Genomic DNA, 15852 nt, shown 5'->3' on the forward strand with positions numbered 1-15852 from the left:
TCCAATATTTGTTTATCATGGCCTCCAGATATTAAGAAGTATGGGGAGATTCAACTAGAGGAAATTGCTTTGCCCATTGAAATCACAAACGTGCATTAAGAAGTGAGTGGTGTGAAACAGAGGATTTCACGTACCATGAATATGCATGCTGACTGCTGTAGACACCGCCAGCCAATCGGAGCATTACGTACGCGCTGACGTCATCAAACTAACGAGAAATCAAAGAGCAGTAATGTTTTGCGTTTTGAGTTCGGCCCGTCGATCAGTAGTAAGGAGCAAACACACTGCGTGTAGCCGACCCACGCCCGATAACTCTTCATCCAATAAGGCATCATCACTTTCATAGATTATCTCTTCTTTTGTTTAAATCGGACGATCCGTTCCACCTTCCCAGTATATATGTGTGTGTTTTGAATATTAATTGAAATCGCTGATTCAGCGTCACCATCGTGGTTTTTGAGGCCGTCTGCCCACGATAAGACTGGTAGGAAGGTGTGGGAAAAGAGAGCAGACTAAATCTCGGAATACATGCAAGGAAACGCATTCATCGACGATACAGCGTTCTGGCGAAGTTCGACCTGAAAAAGAGCGGCGGTGTACGGGATTGTGCCCGGGGTATCACCTGTTGAGTTGGCTGGTCCCACATCGTGTTCTTTCCTGGGATAGTAGAGGTACTGAGTCGCTCCTGCTGCACGCATATCCCTAATAATGAGGACTGTTTCGAAGGCTGTAGTTCGCTTCCTTGGGCTGGGGCTGTGCTTGGCTCTCTTAGCGGAGGGTTCGTCGAGAGTGGCAAGAGGTGGTAAGTTATCAACATGACTCTTTCAACTGTTGAATACTGTTGCTTACGAATTTGTTGTCGTCTTTTGTCGTTCATTATTTTTCCCTATCTTCGTCAAATCGACGCCACTTTGGTTTGTGATCACGATTAGCTCAAAAGAGTCTCCTGGAGGAATTCTCCGAATACTTCGCAGAGTATCAAACGACTGAAGATACCAAGAGTAGTTTTATTTGCGTCTTTGCTGAAGTAAATCACTTGACAGATGGGCAACCATTCTTACGAAATCGTAGAATTTATTGAGACAGTGATAAAATACCGATATGTAATTTGTACAGGAGATTGTGATTCACCTATTACGCCAAACTCCTCCAATGCCCAATGGTTACTTTGCCTTTCTTTCCCTTTCTCATTGCACTTTCATGCGTTGGTTTCTAAAAAGAGCCCTGCAACGGTTCTGATCTTTCCTACATTGACAAAAAACTGTAATGACGTCTGTTATGATTGTCGCTATCAGAACTGTTTACTAAAATGGAAATTGTCATAACCTTTCTTCTTCCGCATCCTTTTCTGCTGAGGTACCCATGCCCAGAAGGCGCACAATAGGGCACGCACATTCCACACGTGACTTCACTCTATGAAATCAACATGTTGCCATGATTTTATGCTCAAGAGAAAGAAAAAAAAATCCAAACAATCTTGGCTATTCTTAAACAAAAGATAAAAATCAGATGGCATTTCAACGTATGACGGCATCACCTTCGTGCAGTTTCGATTGGCAGACAATTTGAGGAGAAAGAGAAAGCGATCCTCTTCCCTTCATCTTAAGGACGCTGGTAAAAGCATTCTTTCTGTCCTTCTATGCACTTAGTTATCTGCACTTGTCGCGCGCAATTAGTGTCAGCACGTTGAGAGGGTGGTGCGCTCCCCTTACGTTTATTTACATGTGTCCAGTGAGCTACAAAGACTTCGTGGGTCGTCAAGGCGTGATTATGCTTATACGCCGACAGATCAGTAACAAAAGATCCTAAAGGTATTGGGAGTACCGCCCAATGAATGATTTGAAATGATTCTCTGTTTCGTCGTTGTCGAGATGCCATTCTGGAAAGACCTTCGACCTTGTCTGAATCGGTGAACTATCTATCTAGCTTTGATGCTGACTGCTGAAAAGATAACTTCGAATCAAGGACAAGTAGCTGAAATGCTACGGTAGGGCAGTCTATCGATTGATACGCCGCCGCTTGTTGTTTGTTCACGTTTATCCAATTTGAACGGAGATGAAGATGTCAGTCAATAAAGATACAAAATAGCTCACTTGACAATGTAAGGTGGAATGGAGGCGTATTTAGTTTTTATTCTGCACTATTCAGCAGTCTTTCTACCATTGTTTTGTAGGAGACTATAATATCAAGTTCGTGTATCTAACCTTTACACTCCACGAAACGTCGTCAAAAGTTAAAGCTTGATCCCAGTATGACATTTAGAAATGTTTCTACGCTCACAAAAATCCCTTGATAAAACGTGAGATATTTCCTCGTATGGTCCTGATTTTCATCATAGTTTGTCAGACGATTGCAAGTGATGTTAAGGAAGTAGCATGCGCCAAACTTGCGCCAGTACTATCAACAGCTTTAAAAGGATGATACAGTATCGGTTGATGTGAGGATTCAACTTTTAGTTTTTTGTGAGATGCTTAGAAACCACTTTATGGAATGTTACACAGCATGCAATTCTAAGAGGAATTCAAAGTTTATTTTTCAAAAATCAGTTTTGAAATGGATGACATATCCAAAAACAAAGCAAAACAAAGCGATCTTAATATGAGATGGGTCCCATTATTTTACGATTGCTTTATTTTGGATGTCTTAAGCATTTGAACATCAATTTTGATCAAATTAACTCTGAATTCCTCTTAGAATTAAACGCTCTTTCATATTTCATACCAAGTTTGTCATTATCTCAAAAGCCATCATCAAAAATGTTAGAAACCTGAAGTCCCATCGCAACCAACGCTGTACCATCCTTTTAATGGTGAGCTACGGTTGTGTCTATGCGTGTTCTGCCAAACTTAACGTCTCTCCATGTAAACCTGAAGGAATAAAATTGTACGGACTTAAAGGCAAATGAAACTCAAATGCATGCGGAGTAAGTTAATGTCCTTTAGAAGTTACTTAATCACCTTTGTTGTTACAAAGTCTATCAGATCACGTCTAGTTTTTACTAGACCCCCCCCCCCCCCCCCCATGAGGCAATCTGCATGAGATTCAGCATCTTTTGGAGTAGGCCTATTATGTGACGTGCATGGGTGTGACGACATGATATCATTTTCAAAACCCCTCTGATATATTTCTGTTCAGGACGGCTCAACCCCCCCCCACCTACACACACACACACACACACACACACACACACACAAGTTGCGATGTACTCGAATTTCTCTTTACGTGTGCATGTGACGAAACATATCGTGCTTCTATTTCAGAGCGTCATCTGCATATATATATATATATATATATATATATATATATATATAATATATCATAGGATATAATAAACTTAGTATACCGTTTAATCCCATCGTATATAATACACTCCTTTCCTGTTTTGCTCTTTCGCTCCAGCGTCTGTTGTAAAACAATCGCGAGAGCCTTAAAAACGAGTGTTTGACGTTGATTAGAATGGTGATAACTTCCACTCGAAGTATTCCTTCAACGTATAGAGTGATTCTGCGGCAGTTACTTATATGGCGATGTTCAGTTCGTCCCCCTCCCTATACGTGTATCTCTGTATCTCTGCAAAGTTTTCATTTACGTAAAAAAAAAAAAAAATGTGCTCTGTGTCAAATCATCGGTCCATTTAAGGAGGCCTGTGGTACGTCCTTGGTCAACGCATCTTCCATAAGTGTATGTGCTGTAGGGATCTGTAGACCGAACTCATGTGATGTACGGGTTGCATCATTACTCGCTTGGTACTGAGGTCAGAAAAATATCTTTAACTTTCTTTGCATGTTTAAATTAGCGAAATTTGTAATAAAAAAAATGGTGATTAGCAATGACAAAGAAAATTTGTTGACAATGATAGTAATAATGATAAGACAACAGTAAAGTGATGATAGGTCTGCTACTACTACTTATACACTACTATACTGATAATATTAGTTACCCCCTGCTTGTTCACGAAATACGGGCAAATATCTACGGTCTGGTGCCATATTCCATGAGGCCGGACGCCGAATGGAATATGGCACCAGACCGTAGATATTTCCCGTATTTCGTAAGAACAAGCAGGGGGTAACGATTTTATCTTTTAGTGTGATAAAAAGAGCAATAGAAAGGGTTCTCTGTCAGCTATTGCATGAGACAATTTAACACAATTCGTTACGTGTATATATATGTCGTCAGTGACAGTCAACTTTGTTGGTAATTTCATATCAAACAAGGACTTGCCAATATTTCCTGTATATAAGTTCTTGCCGAAATATTACTTGCAGTGATGGCTTCTCAAGAATGAATGTGTATCACTGTAATCCAGCTGAACGCCAGCCGGTGATCGAATGTACAGTTTGGGCAATCTTAATTGTTGGTGAAACGCAACGTTTGTATTCGATATTGCGCGATTATACAAGGCTGGAAGTATATTACTTATCAATTGTCAAGTGTTTGTCCAATCAAGTCGGCGAGATCACACGGGTGAGAAGTAACGCCACGAGCGCCCTCATTACACCACTTAGCTTCTCAACAGCGCCGCATGATATTCCAATAATTTCAGAATGCGAAATTGAAATATCTGGAGTAGGGCGATGCTGTGATTAAAATATATTGTGCTAAAATGTTCACGAGTTCTCATCCCGAAGGCGTTGACATTTGTGACTATCGAGAGCACCCCCACCCCAATCTCCACCATGAAGGTCTAGTGCAAATAGGCGCAATGTTCATGAACTCATATACCGTGAACTGATGCTGCGGTTCGTGTGCAATTCCCCCATGCGGACATAATAGCTTTGAACCTCTGGCGCGCAAGAACGTCTGCTAAGACACGGTGTTCCCCGCCTCCAGTATTAATGCTAGGCTTTGACGTTATGACAAGGCTTGCGTATGCCTTGTGTTATTTCATTAAGTCATTGTGCAACACGATGCTCACTTCTTGACCTTCTAACCTATTCTTTTTCTCCCCTTTTTTTCGCAAAAGACCCCCCCCGTAAAAAAAAAACAAAAACTGATCGGCGAAGGAAAGAGGTAAACGGAGCAACCTTTATCCCTTCTCAACTGGATTTAGAATTTGCTTTTAAGGGCTGTAACTGTGGGCTCCTATATAAATACTGTCAAGTACGAGATTTTCATATTTTCACGTTGGTGCTTTTGCACTCTTAACTGATGTACTAAATCATGTCATCAGATTAATGACAACTGTGGACAATTTTACACCAAGTCTGCTTCATCCCTCCTAAATCATCCAAAGTAAATAGGCCATCACCGAAAACAGGTACACACAAGCTTGAATAACATGAGTAAATATAGCAATGGATTGAACAGCGAGCACAAGCAATATGTACCAGCTGTCACAAACATGCATTTCTTTGCATTTTACAGATCTGCAATAAAAACTGGATATAGGCTATACAGTTGTATGCTCTTGTTTGCGGGTAAAAAAAAAAGATGCATGGATAAACCGGCCGATAGTTAGTATCCATTTCATATAGAGAGTTAGACTTGATTTCCAATGCGGACATACATTCATTGTTTGAACGACTACAGTAGTCAGTAATAATAATAATAATGATGATGATAATAATGATAGTAATAATAATAATAATGATAGTAATGATAATAATGATAGTAATAATAATGATAATGATAATAATGATGATAATGATAATAATGATGATAATAATGATAATAATGATAGTAATGATAATGATAATGATAATGATAACAACTATACATGAATTTATCTAACCGCCTGATTAGAAATTACCGGCACAACATGTGAATACTGCGAATGCATGTTTGTTGAGAAATAGGAATTTAACCTAAAAGTTTTCGAAACAAATGAACAGACAAACAAACAAAACTAATGGACAAAATACGCCTATTTTGACGACACTTTTCTAATTAGGTGTAATTTCGCCAATAAACACAGAAGAGGGAGAAAGGGGGTGTGGAGGGATGGGGGTATATCATAATTGTCTATCAGTATGATATTAAATGGATGGTATAGTATTGGTGGAGAAAAGGATTGGGCTTTTAACTTTTTGCGAGATACCAAGAAGCTACTCATTAAATAATACAGAGCATACCATTCTGAGAGGAATTCAAAGTATATTAGATAAAAATCGGTTTTGGAATGGCTGAGACATCAAAAAACAAAGTAAAACAAAGCGATCCTAATAAAATGCAGGTCCCACCTGTTTTGGATATCTCAGCCATTTCAAAACCAATTTTCATCAAATAAACGTTGAATCCCTTTTGGAATCACATGCTCATTCATACTTCATAACAGGTTTCTCATTACCTCACCAGAAAAATGTTAGAAACCTGAAGTTAGGTCTCACACTAAAACTATAGATCCCTTTAAAGTGAGAGGGGATGGAGGACAAAGGAAGTGTGCGTGTGTGTGTGTGTGTGTGGGGGGGGGGGGGGAGGGGGTGCCAAAGTCGTGAATACTCATACACAATAAACTTTTATGTTGCTTTTTCTCGTAGCTTTTATTTCTAAATGTCTTGTGATATCTCTTCAGTGCATGACCAGCTATAGAATAGTGTGAAATTAATGTGGATTAAGACTAAAGGATATATAACATTGCTCACTCTGTATCATTTTGTTTGTTGTATACAGTATTTTTTCTTCTCCCCCTTTTTTAACAAAATTCATTTCAATATTCTCAATAAAGTGATCGTAATATTAAACGAACTGAATCACGAACGTCAGAGTGAAAGCCATCGTAATAAGTTTGACTATTAGCATTATTAGTGGAATTGGCACATGTTCATAATTATGTACTTTTCACAAGCCTCGTTGAATTAAAAAAATCATGACGTTGTTACGACTTTTTTGTTGTTGTAATTCAATGCTGTATGACTTGAAGAGGGAAACTACGCAAAGCATTAAAATCCCTTCCAGTGTTAAACAACGGGAATTAATCGACCAGTTATTGGTCGAAAAACCACACGTGACCCATCCACAATGATTACGTGGCACCTGATTCTTCTGATTTTTTCCCCTTTATTCCCGTTTGTTTCCCCCAATGTATTATGGAATCACAATATTGCTCTCATATAATGGACCGCACGTTACACAAATCTCCGAGTTTCTTTTGATTAAGTTCCCGCACGTGTAGTATGTAAATACAAACATTTTTTGCTTGTTGGTCGATTCAGGAAGCGAAAGCGAGCGGTGGTGTATATACAATACATCTAAATATTGAACATTGACCTTGCATGGTTTGGGCAAGAACCCTTTCGACTTGCAAAGGTTGGGGTTTGGAAATCGGAGCTGGTTGTCGTGTGTGTACACGGGACGAACTCGCTATATTTGTTCAGCCCTTCTCGTGTGACGCCTCGTAAGCCACTCAGAAATTAATTACTTGTACCAGCCACTGCCTCTGGTCGAAGGCGGTGGGCGGAGATATGTTGCAATGATATACCTTTGATGTTGTCTTGTCTGGAGGCGCAGATGTGACACGGAAGTGATTATTACTCACCGATAGAAACTGCAGTGTAATCCCTCCGGTCCTTTCACTTCACTTCCGGGGTCATGAAACATTAACAATGAAACTTGGGTCCTTCCATGCATTTTTTGGAAAAATTTGTAGTTTCATGTTGAATTCATGCTATTTCCTGTTTTATTTTGCTTGTTTTTTCTTCCAAATATGAAATGAGAATGTGGTGTTTGCCAACTAGCCAAAACAACAGACATACCAGAGTGAACTCGAAGATGATTAATCTGGAGTTACAGTTGATTCGGGAACACAATGTAATGCAAAAGGGTGATGCGACGTGCAGTAGGTTACGCCCCTTCTGCAATTTGAAGAGTTCGGGTCATCAAGAAAATGTGGTACTAGTCCACGCAGAGTCCATATGGGTATAATACTGCTCGGACAGAAATTCATGCCCAAAAATCTCGAAAGAATTAAAGGTGTTGCTTACCATTGTCAGCAGTGATCAAAAAATATTCGAGTTATCACAAAACATCCTACCATATTAAAATTCGCATGCAGTAAAGCCTAAAATATAAAGAGATACTATCATTTTTTCTCAATAAACCATAACTTTCGACAGTTTAGTCTAGAAAAAAAATCATCACAACTATTGTTCACATTTTGTATATTTCAACAATACTGAACACTGATTATACTGATTAACTTTTTTACATTGGTTGTTTCTATCCTTCAGTTCAATTCGTTTATTCATTTCTACGATAAAAAACAAACAAACATGCAATGCACACATACATAAATACAAAGCATACAATAGGTGATTAGAATGTATAACATAATAGATATAACAAATTAACAGAATAAAACACTTAGTTATTTAACTGAGGAATACAGCCTTTGGTTAACTTAAATGTGAAATGAAAAAAGAGAACTTGGAGGGAAGCTTCAGAAGCCTTGTGAGGAAGTAAGTTCTCTTAAACCTTCTAATGAGGTATTTTACCGGCATATGTTACAAGTCAGATTGATGAGGAAACACATAACGAGCACACACACAAAATACAAAGATATATAGATACAAAATAAGAGAGATCAACTTTTCATAAATGATTCAATAATTCAGTAATAATGACCTTTTGAGGAACTTTTTAAACAATCTTAATGTTTGACATGACTTAATGTTATTTGGTAATGAGTTCCAGATGACAGGAAAGCTAAATCTGACAGATCTTTGAATAAAAATGGAGTTAACTTTAAACAAATGAAAATCATGACTTTTGCGGGTCTCATAATGGTGAATATTGCTTTTGACATTAAACATTTGCATTATGTGCACTGGTAACAAGTTTTAAAATAAAAGAAGCCGAGTATTGCAATATGGTAGGAATGTAAATCTTGAATTTGTAATATGTTCAGTTGTTTAAACAGTGGCGTAGAATGAGAACGTAATGATTCCCTGTGCAAATACGTACAGCCTTCTTTTGTAGTTTCAAAATGGAATTTAACTTGTACTGATTGCTGTTGCCCCAGACTGGTAGACAATACGACAAATACGGTAATATCAACGAATTATACAAAAAAAAAAGGAGAACAGATCGGGGTAAGCAATTTTCTAGTTTGTATGAAATGCCAACACTCTTCGAAACCTTATTTTTCATATAATCAAAATGCTCATTCCATTGTAGATGTTTGTCAATTTGAATACTAAGAAAATTTACGTGATTACATTTTTTCAATAACTTAAAATCGATAGTTAGAACAATATCATCTAATACATCACAAATATTACTACATCTATTTTGAAATGGAACAAAATATGTTTTGTCATAATTCACAAATAACTTATTAACTTCAAACCATTTTATAACTTTACCCAATTCATATTCAACATTTTTTTTTTAAATTCTTTACATCAGATTGGGTATAAAATAAGGTGGTGTCATCGGCATACAAAACGAATTCCATTTTTTGGGTGGATTTTGTTATGTCATTAACATACAATAAAAATAAAAGGGGACCAAAAATAGAACCTTGGGGCACACCGTACTTAATATGACTTTGATTTGAAGAATGATTAGTAAAGAATGTGTATTGGGAACGCTTATTTAAATAACTAGTAAACCGCTTGAGAGCTGTGCCACGAATCCCATAATGCTTCAATTTGTAAAGTATAATTTTATGATCAAAATTGTCGAAAGCTTTGGACAAATCCATAAATATTCCTAAACCAAAATTACTCTTATCGATTGCTGATATGATTTTATCCTGTAAATCTATCAATGCATGGGAAGTGGAATGATTTCGCTTAAATCCGTACTGACTTTTTGATAATATATCATTGTTACAACAAAAAGAATATACACGGTTAAATACACATTTTTCTATCAGTTTTGAAAAACAAGGCAGGATAGAAATAGAACGATAATTTTGTAATATATGAAAGTTCCCCTTTTTATAAACAGGCACAGCTTTTGCAATTTTTAGTTTGATAGGAACATTTCCTGTTTCAATAGATTTATCAAAAATATAAACAAATGGTTTAACAATAAAATGAATTATTTTCTTCAAAATATTAACATTCAAATGATTACAATCCTAAGAATGACTACATTTCAATAATTTACATATTTCAACAATTTCACATTCTTTAATAGGATTTAGAAAAGGGATTGCTCACAACTATTTTTGAGAAAAATATCAAAAGTGTGGTTACATGAATTTTCTAGTGGGAGCATGGATTTTAAAGCTGTTGCACAACAATTGTCAAAATATGAATTGAATTCATTTGCTGTAACTTGTGGATCATCTACCTTCTTTTCATCAAACATAAAAAAACTTGGAACACTCTTCTCTGAGTTTTGGAAAACACTATAAATAACTTTCCAAGTATGTTTGCTATCATTTTTAGATTCCCTAAAATTATTACAATAATATTTTTTCTTTGCCTTACGCGCTAACTTTGAAACCTTATTTCTATACCTTTTATATTTATCTTCATCAAAAAGAGATGTATCGTTCAAAAATTTTTTGTATAATTTATTTTTTCTTTTAATATACCGAAAAAGCTTTGGAGATATCCAAGGATTTCTAATTTTATTAACAAATACTTTATTTTTCCTAAAATGTAAATGCTTGTCCAACAAAAGCATAAACATAAACAAAAATGCATTGTATGCATCATCAACATAAAGGGCAGAGTACACAGGGGACCAATCTGTATTACAAAGTTCATTATTCAGCGCATTTATGCCCTCCATTGATATATTACGAACGAGATTAGGTAATTTTTTTCTCTTCTCTGAGAATTCTACATTAGATATTAAAAATATAGGGAGATGATCGGTGATATCCACATATAAACACCCACAATCAAAATGAGTGTCTAAAACATTAGTAAATATATTATCAATGAGTGTATAGAGCTACTTGCAGTTTAACGGGTTGGAGCATTAATCAAAGGAAATAAACCAAGACATGAATTAATATCAATAAAATTACTGACATATTGATCCAATGAACGCTTTATCAAATCAATATTAAAATCACCTAACACATAAAGATTCCTGCGTTCTCTAGATACAGTTGCAAGCATTCTATGATAACATTCAAAGAAAGTTTCATTATTACAACTTGGTTTTTTATAAATAACACCAACTGAATATTTCATGTTCTTATCAATAAAATCAATAAACAAACTTTCACAACATTTTTTTTCCTCCTCTGTCTGAATAACATCAGTATTAATCATAAAATCTATATTTTTAGATATAAATAAACCAACCCCACCCCTCGACCACGGTATCTATTGACGTTTACAAAACTATATCCTGGTAATTTAAAAGGAATCAGTGGTGTTCCTGAAATCCAGGTTTCCGAGATGGCAATAATAGAAAGTGAATGTTTTAATGATAATAAGAGTTCTTCAATTTCATCAAAATTATTTTGAAGACTTCGGGCATTAAAATGAATCAAACTAAAACCTATGGGATTCACAAATTCAACAATAAATTCATTAGCAGTATAACAACTATATGAATGGGAGGATTTGGATATATGTATATCTGGGTCAATGTTTTCTAGGTTATGACCCATAAAAATGATATGACATTGTGTATTTCGTCAAAACTGGAATATCACTATATCCAACTCTTAGGTCATGAAAACAAGTAATTACATCGAACAAATAATATCCAAAGGTAACAATCATTACAGTTTTTACAGATCTCATCGAATGTATACAAAAAGTCACATACAACATTTCACAGAATAGAACACAATACATAAAAAGCAAACCAAAAAACAAATCAAATGCTCATAAAGAGAAGTACAGGTATGAACGGGATGAAACGTCAAATGAAAAACTTAACTCACATGTTAGAACTATTTTGAAGCTTTTGATTTTTTTTTATATCTGCAAATGACAAATAATGCCTTTAAGGCAGAAGGGTCATACAGCCATAATAAGTCTTTCGCATAACTTAACATTGAGTGGGACACAGGTTTGCCTATGGCGCCTTTTGCCACCGCAGGAAAGAGAGCAAGAAATATGGATGAAGAAGAAGGATATATAGGAAGAAGATGAGCAAGAAGTGTAAAATTATCAGTAAAAGACGAAAGGGAAGGAAAGAAGAGGAGGAGGAGATGAAGAAGAATAGACAGAAGAAGAGAAAGATGAAACAGCAGAAGGATAGGAAGAAAGATTGAGTGATAGGAGAAAGATAGAGAGGACTGAATACTTTGTTAGAGAGAGATTGAAATAGAGAAAGAAGGGAGAAGTGAACGAGAGGGAAAGGGAGAGAAGAGAGAATATAGGAGGAAGATTAAGGGGGATCGTAAATATAGACATAGTACTGACATCATTCTGGTATTTTTTTTTTGACATTATACCAAGTATAGAAACGAGTGTCAACGCAATATCAGAAGGGACATCCAAAGATACCTAAGGCACTCTGTTTATGTTTCTCTAAAACGATTTGAATCTTGATGGAGTTACAGTCGACTGGATGTGTGAGATCAGAAAAGCAGCCGGGAAAGCAGCTGACCAATTTTAAATCCCCCCTCCAAAAAAAGAAAAAAAAAGAAGGTACTATCACAAAGCAAAAGAGGCATCAAAGTGGCCTTATTGATATTTCAACTGTCATTGCCTTGGACAATGGATGGATAAAAAGAGACAGGAGATACGCAGAGAGAGTGATCCTGTCATTGACCAAAATACACTCTTCGACGGGCAACGAACATGTGACCTTAAAATGGTCCTTTCTGCACTTTCTGCCATTTGGACAACCCCACGGTCTACATACGCCACATATTGCCCACTCGGGGAGGAGTAAAGTCACCCGCCTGTAACATATGGAAAATGTCAAGCAAATACGCCACTATTAAAGTAACATCAAATGTTATAAAACCAGTTAGAATCTATATCGTTTCTGTGTCATACGAAATAACCCTACACCCAGATAATTTCACCTTAACGGTAATCGCTGCTTTACTGAAGCACGTCCCAAATGTAAGAATATGTCACGTATAGGAGAAATCAGAGCAAAGCAGGCGACGGAAGAAACGAAAAAAAAAAAAAAACCGACAGCGCAAAAAGCAGCAAAGCAGAAGTCTAATCAAGAGAATTGTTGTCATGTTTCAACGATGTAATTCCCAGACAAGAATGCTATATATGAATCTTGAATCTGCAGAATCCGATCACAATCCATGACAGTGCACACAATCCCTTATTTCATAGCTCTCTGCAACTTCAGCCTTCAGGCACCACGCTTAACATCATAACAATTCTTTTCCAGCTGCTAAAGCACATGAAATACAGTATACAAGTTGATATTTTGATCTTATCAATATTTCACACCCATAGCTTTGCAACGAAGATTGTTTTTTGATACCTGAAAGCTTGCCCGGGTTTGGCCGACATAGAAACAAGTAATACATCTGTACATGCAAAAAGTGCAGTTCAATATGTAGCTTATGAGTAACAGATGAATGGAAAATGTTATTTTCAGGTTATGGGGGATGAAGTCTAGTGAAAATCGCATATGTACCCCCTCCCCTAGACTTTTTTTTTTGGTGGTAAAAGATGAGAATCTCATCATCTTTATTTTTTAAACCGCGTGATCATCCTATCCAAGATTGATGAAAACCCACACTGACAGGTGTTCCCTTTAATGAATATGCTGATTAGTCCAATAACATCATTAAAAACATACACCTATAGATTATAGCTGTCACGTCTTGCAAAGGCTTGCTGATTGCGCGTTTGATCGACAAGCCATCATCTTTTTATCTGCGAAGATTCCAAAAGTAATGAATTTCCAATCCTATATTGCCCCTTATGTGAGTGAACTAATATTTACGACAAGATAATCCTCGGAGGATAACAGCATTTGGAAGTTATGGAAATGCTAACACCCTCGCTGTACTACCGTGGCATGTCTTCTCTGTTCTTGGACAGCATGGTTGTTAACAATCTTTTCTCTTCTCTTCCCCTATAGTCTGTTCTTCTCCTCTCTCGTGTCTTTCTTTCCACCAAGTCAATGCATACACAAAGTGTTGTTGGGTCATCCCAACGTTCATGCCATTTTATGGGAAATCGGTTATGCAGGGAAATTGTCAGAAAATACATCTTGTAGCTGCAGAGATCGAAATTTTGTATTAATTTTCTTTGTATGCCAAGGTTCTTTTTTTCTTATATATATATACCGCACACCGAAGATTTCTTTAGCAATTGCAGATAGTTCCCTCTGAAACTCTTTCAGTTTCGAGAAAAATATGAAAATATGAAAATAGATAACGAGACAATCTTATTTGGCTTCTTGCCAAACAGATTGAGAATCTCTGAGTCCTATCAGTAATACAAATAACCAACATTTCTTGTGGTGTAGTCTGCTTCCTAGGCTTAATATTTTCTTTTTTGTCAGAACCGTCAGATAAACTTTTTAGTCTATATAGACTACACGAATTACCAATGATACACGACAGTTCTTATCAAATCATGTATTCATATCTGTTATACCAAAACACAATAAAATGATGATAATAATAATAATAATGATAATAATGACTATAATAATGATAATAACTTATCTATATATCATTATTGCAGTTCTTATAGAAAGATATGTTTGGATTAATCTATCAAACAGAGTGCTATTAGAATAAAGATAATTTAACTTATTATTGTTACTATTATCATTATCATTATTATAACCACTCTTATCAAAGTAGGCTTATATAAAATTATTTAGATCATTATACCAAACAAAGCTGCTGGATAAGTTCTAATTAAAGGCTGGTATTCCTCACTTGCATTGGTCTATTATTTTTTTTTTTTAAATTCAGATTTAGATCTTTTCGAAAACTTCTGCCCGCAAAGATTCCAAGATTAGCGAATGATCTGCCTGTTGTCCTTACTGTTGTGAAGAGAAATAGAAATTCAAAGTATATAACTACTCTCTTACGTTACTACGTATCTTTGCTCATCCGATAACATCATTCCTACATATTCACATATACACACACCACAAACACATATATCTACATATATCTATCTATCTCACCTTTCTTTGCTTTTGAGAAATTGCGACGGACTTTTGACACCCGTCTCCCCCAAAAAGCCTAAACCAACTATAAGAGGTGAAAACACATTTTTTTTTTCTTGCAGTAACCATAGCTACGTAGCACAATGAATCAACAAGCTCTCAACATTACGCAAATACTTCAATTTGTTTCCATTCTTGTGCACTATTTGAATTTCGTTCAGCGATGTGGAAATCATATCAACAAAGTAACAACTACATAATACACAAGAAAATCAGCTAGTATTCAACCGCTAATGCTGCTTGAAAGCATAAATTGCAAATACAGAATTGATAGTAGAATTGTTATATGATGGCCCGCATCAAACACATATGTCATACTGGTATACCTCTTAAGTTAATGGTACAACTTGAACAACTTGATGAAATACACACACACCCACACGCACACACAAATGCACACACACATCATACTCGATATATACATGTATATATACATGTATGTGTGTGTAAATGTGTGTATGTGTGTTTGTGTGTTAGAATATAAGCATGTTTAGGGTGTGTACTTAATCGCATAACATACGCGCTGTCTGACAAATGCCTATACGGCATCAATAAGGATAGGTCGCATTTTGTGCAAAGCGGCTTTTCTTTTGTCTGTGTGCAGTGTGTGAGTGTAGGGGGGGGGGGGGAGGGGGTGGGGGAGGGGTTGTTCCGGATCCATCATGTGCAGTCCATAGTCTATTCTAGACTTATTCGGGGGAGAAGAGCTGCTTGTGTTGCATCACTTTTGAATAATAACGGCCTCAAACTACATGCATGCGAGAGTTTAAATTTGAGGAGGGGGATGTCAAATTTAACTCTTTGTCGGTAAAGGTGTTGGAT

General features: G+C 36.4%; 1 protein-coding gene across 1 annotated transcript in view; it reads left to right on the forward strand.

Moving 5' to 3' along the window:
- Positions 1 to 340: 340 nt before the first annotated feature.
- LOC139717049 (uncharacterized) overlaps positions 341 to 15852 on the forward strand; it is a 66028-nt gene continuing 50516 nt past the window's right edge. The window contains exon 1 of the mRNA XM_071628559.1: positions 341 to 802. Within this exon, the coding sequence (XP_071484660.1) occupies positions 709 to 802 (94 nt within the window). The 5' untranslated portion in view covers positions 341 to 708. The remainder of the gene's footprint in view (positions 803 to 15852) is intronic.

The sequence above is a fragment of the Diadema antillarum genome, unplaced genomic scaffold, assembly GCF_040938485.1.
Source record: "Diadema antillarum isolate AM-2024a unplaced genomic scaffold, OU_Dant_1.0 scf00000071, whole genome shotgun sequence".
In the NCBI taxonomy this organism is placed as follows: Eukaryota; Metazoa; Echinodermata; class Echinoidea; order Diadematoida; family Diadematidae; genus Diadema; species Diadema antillarum.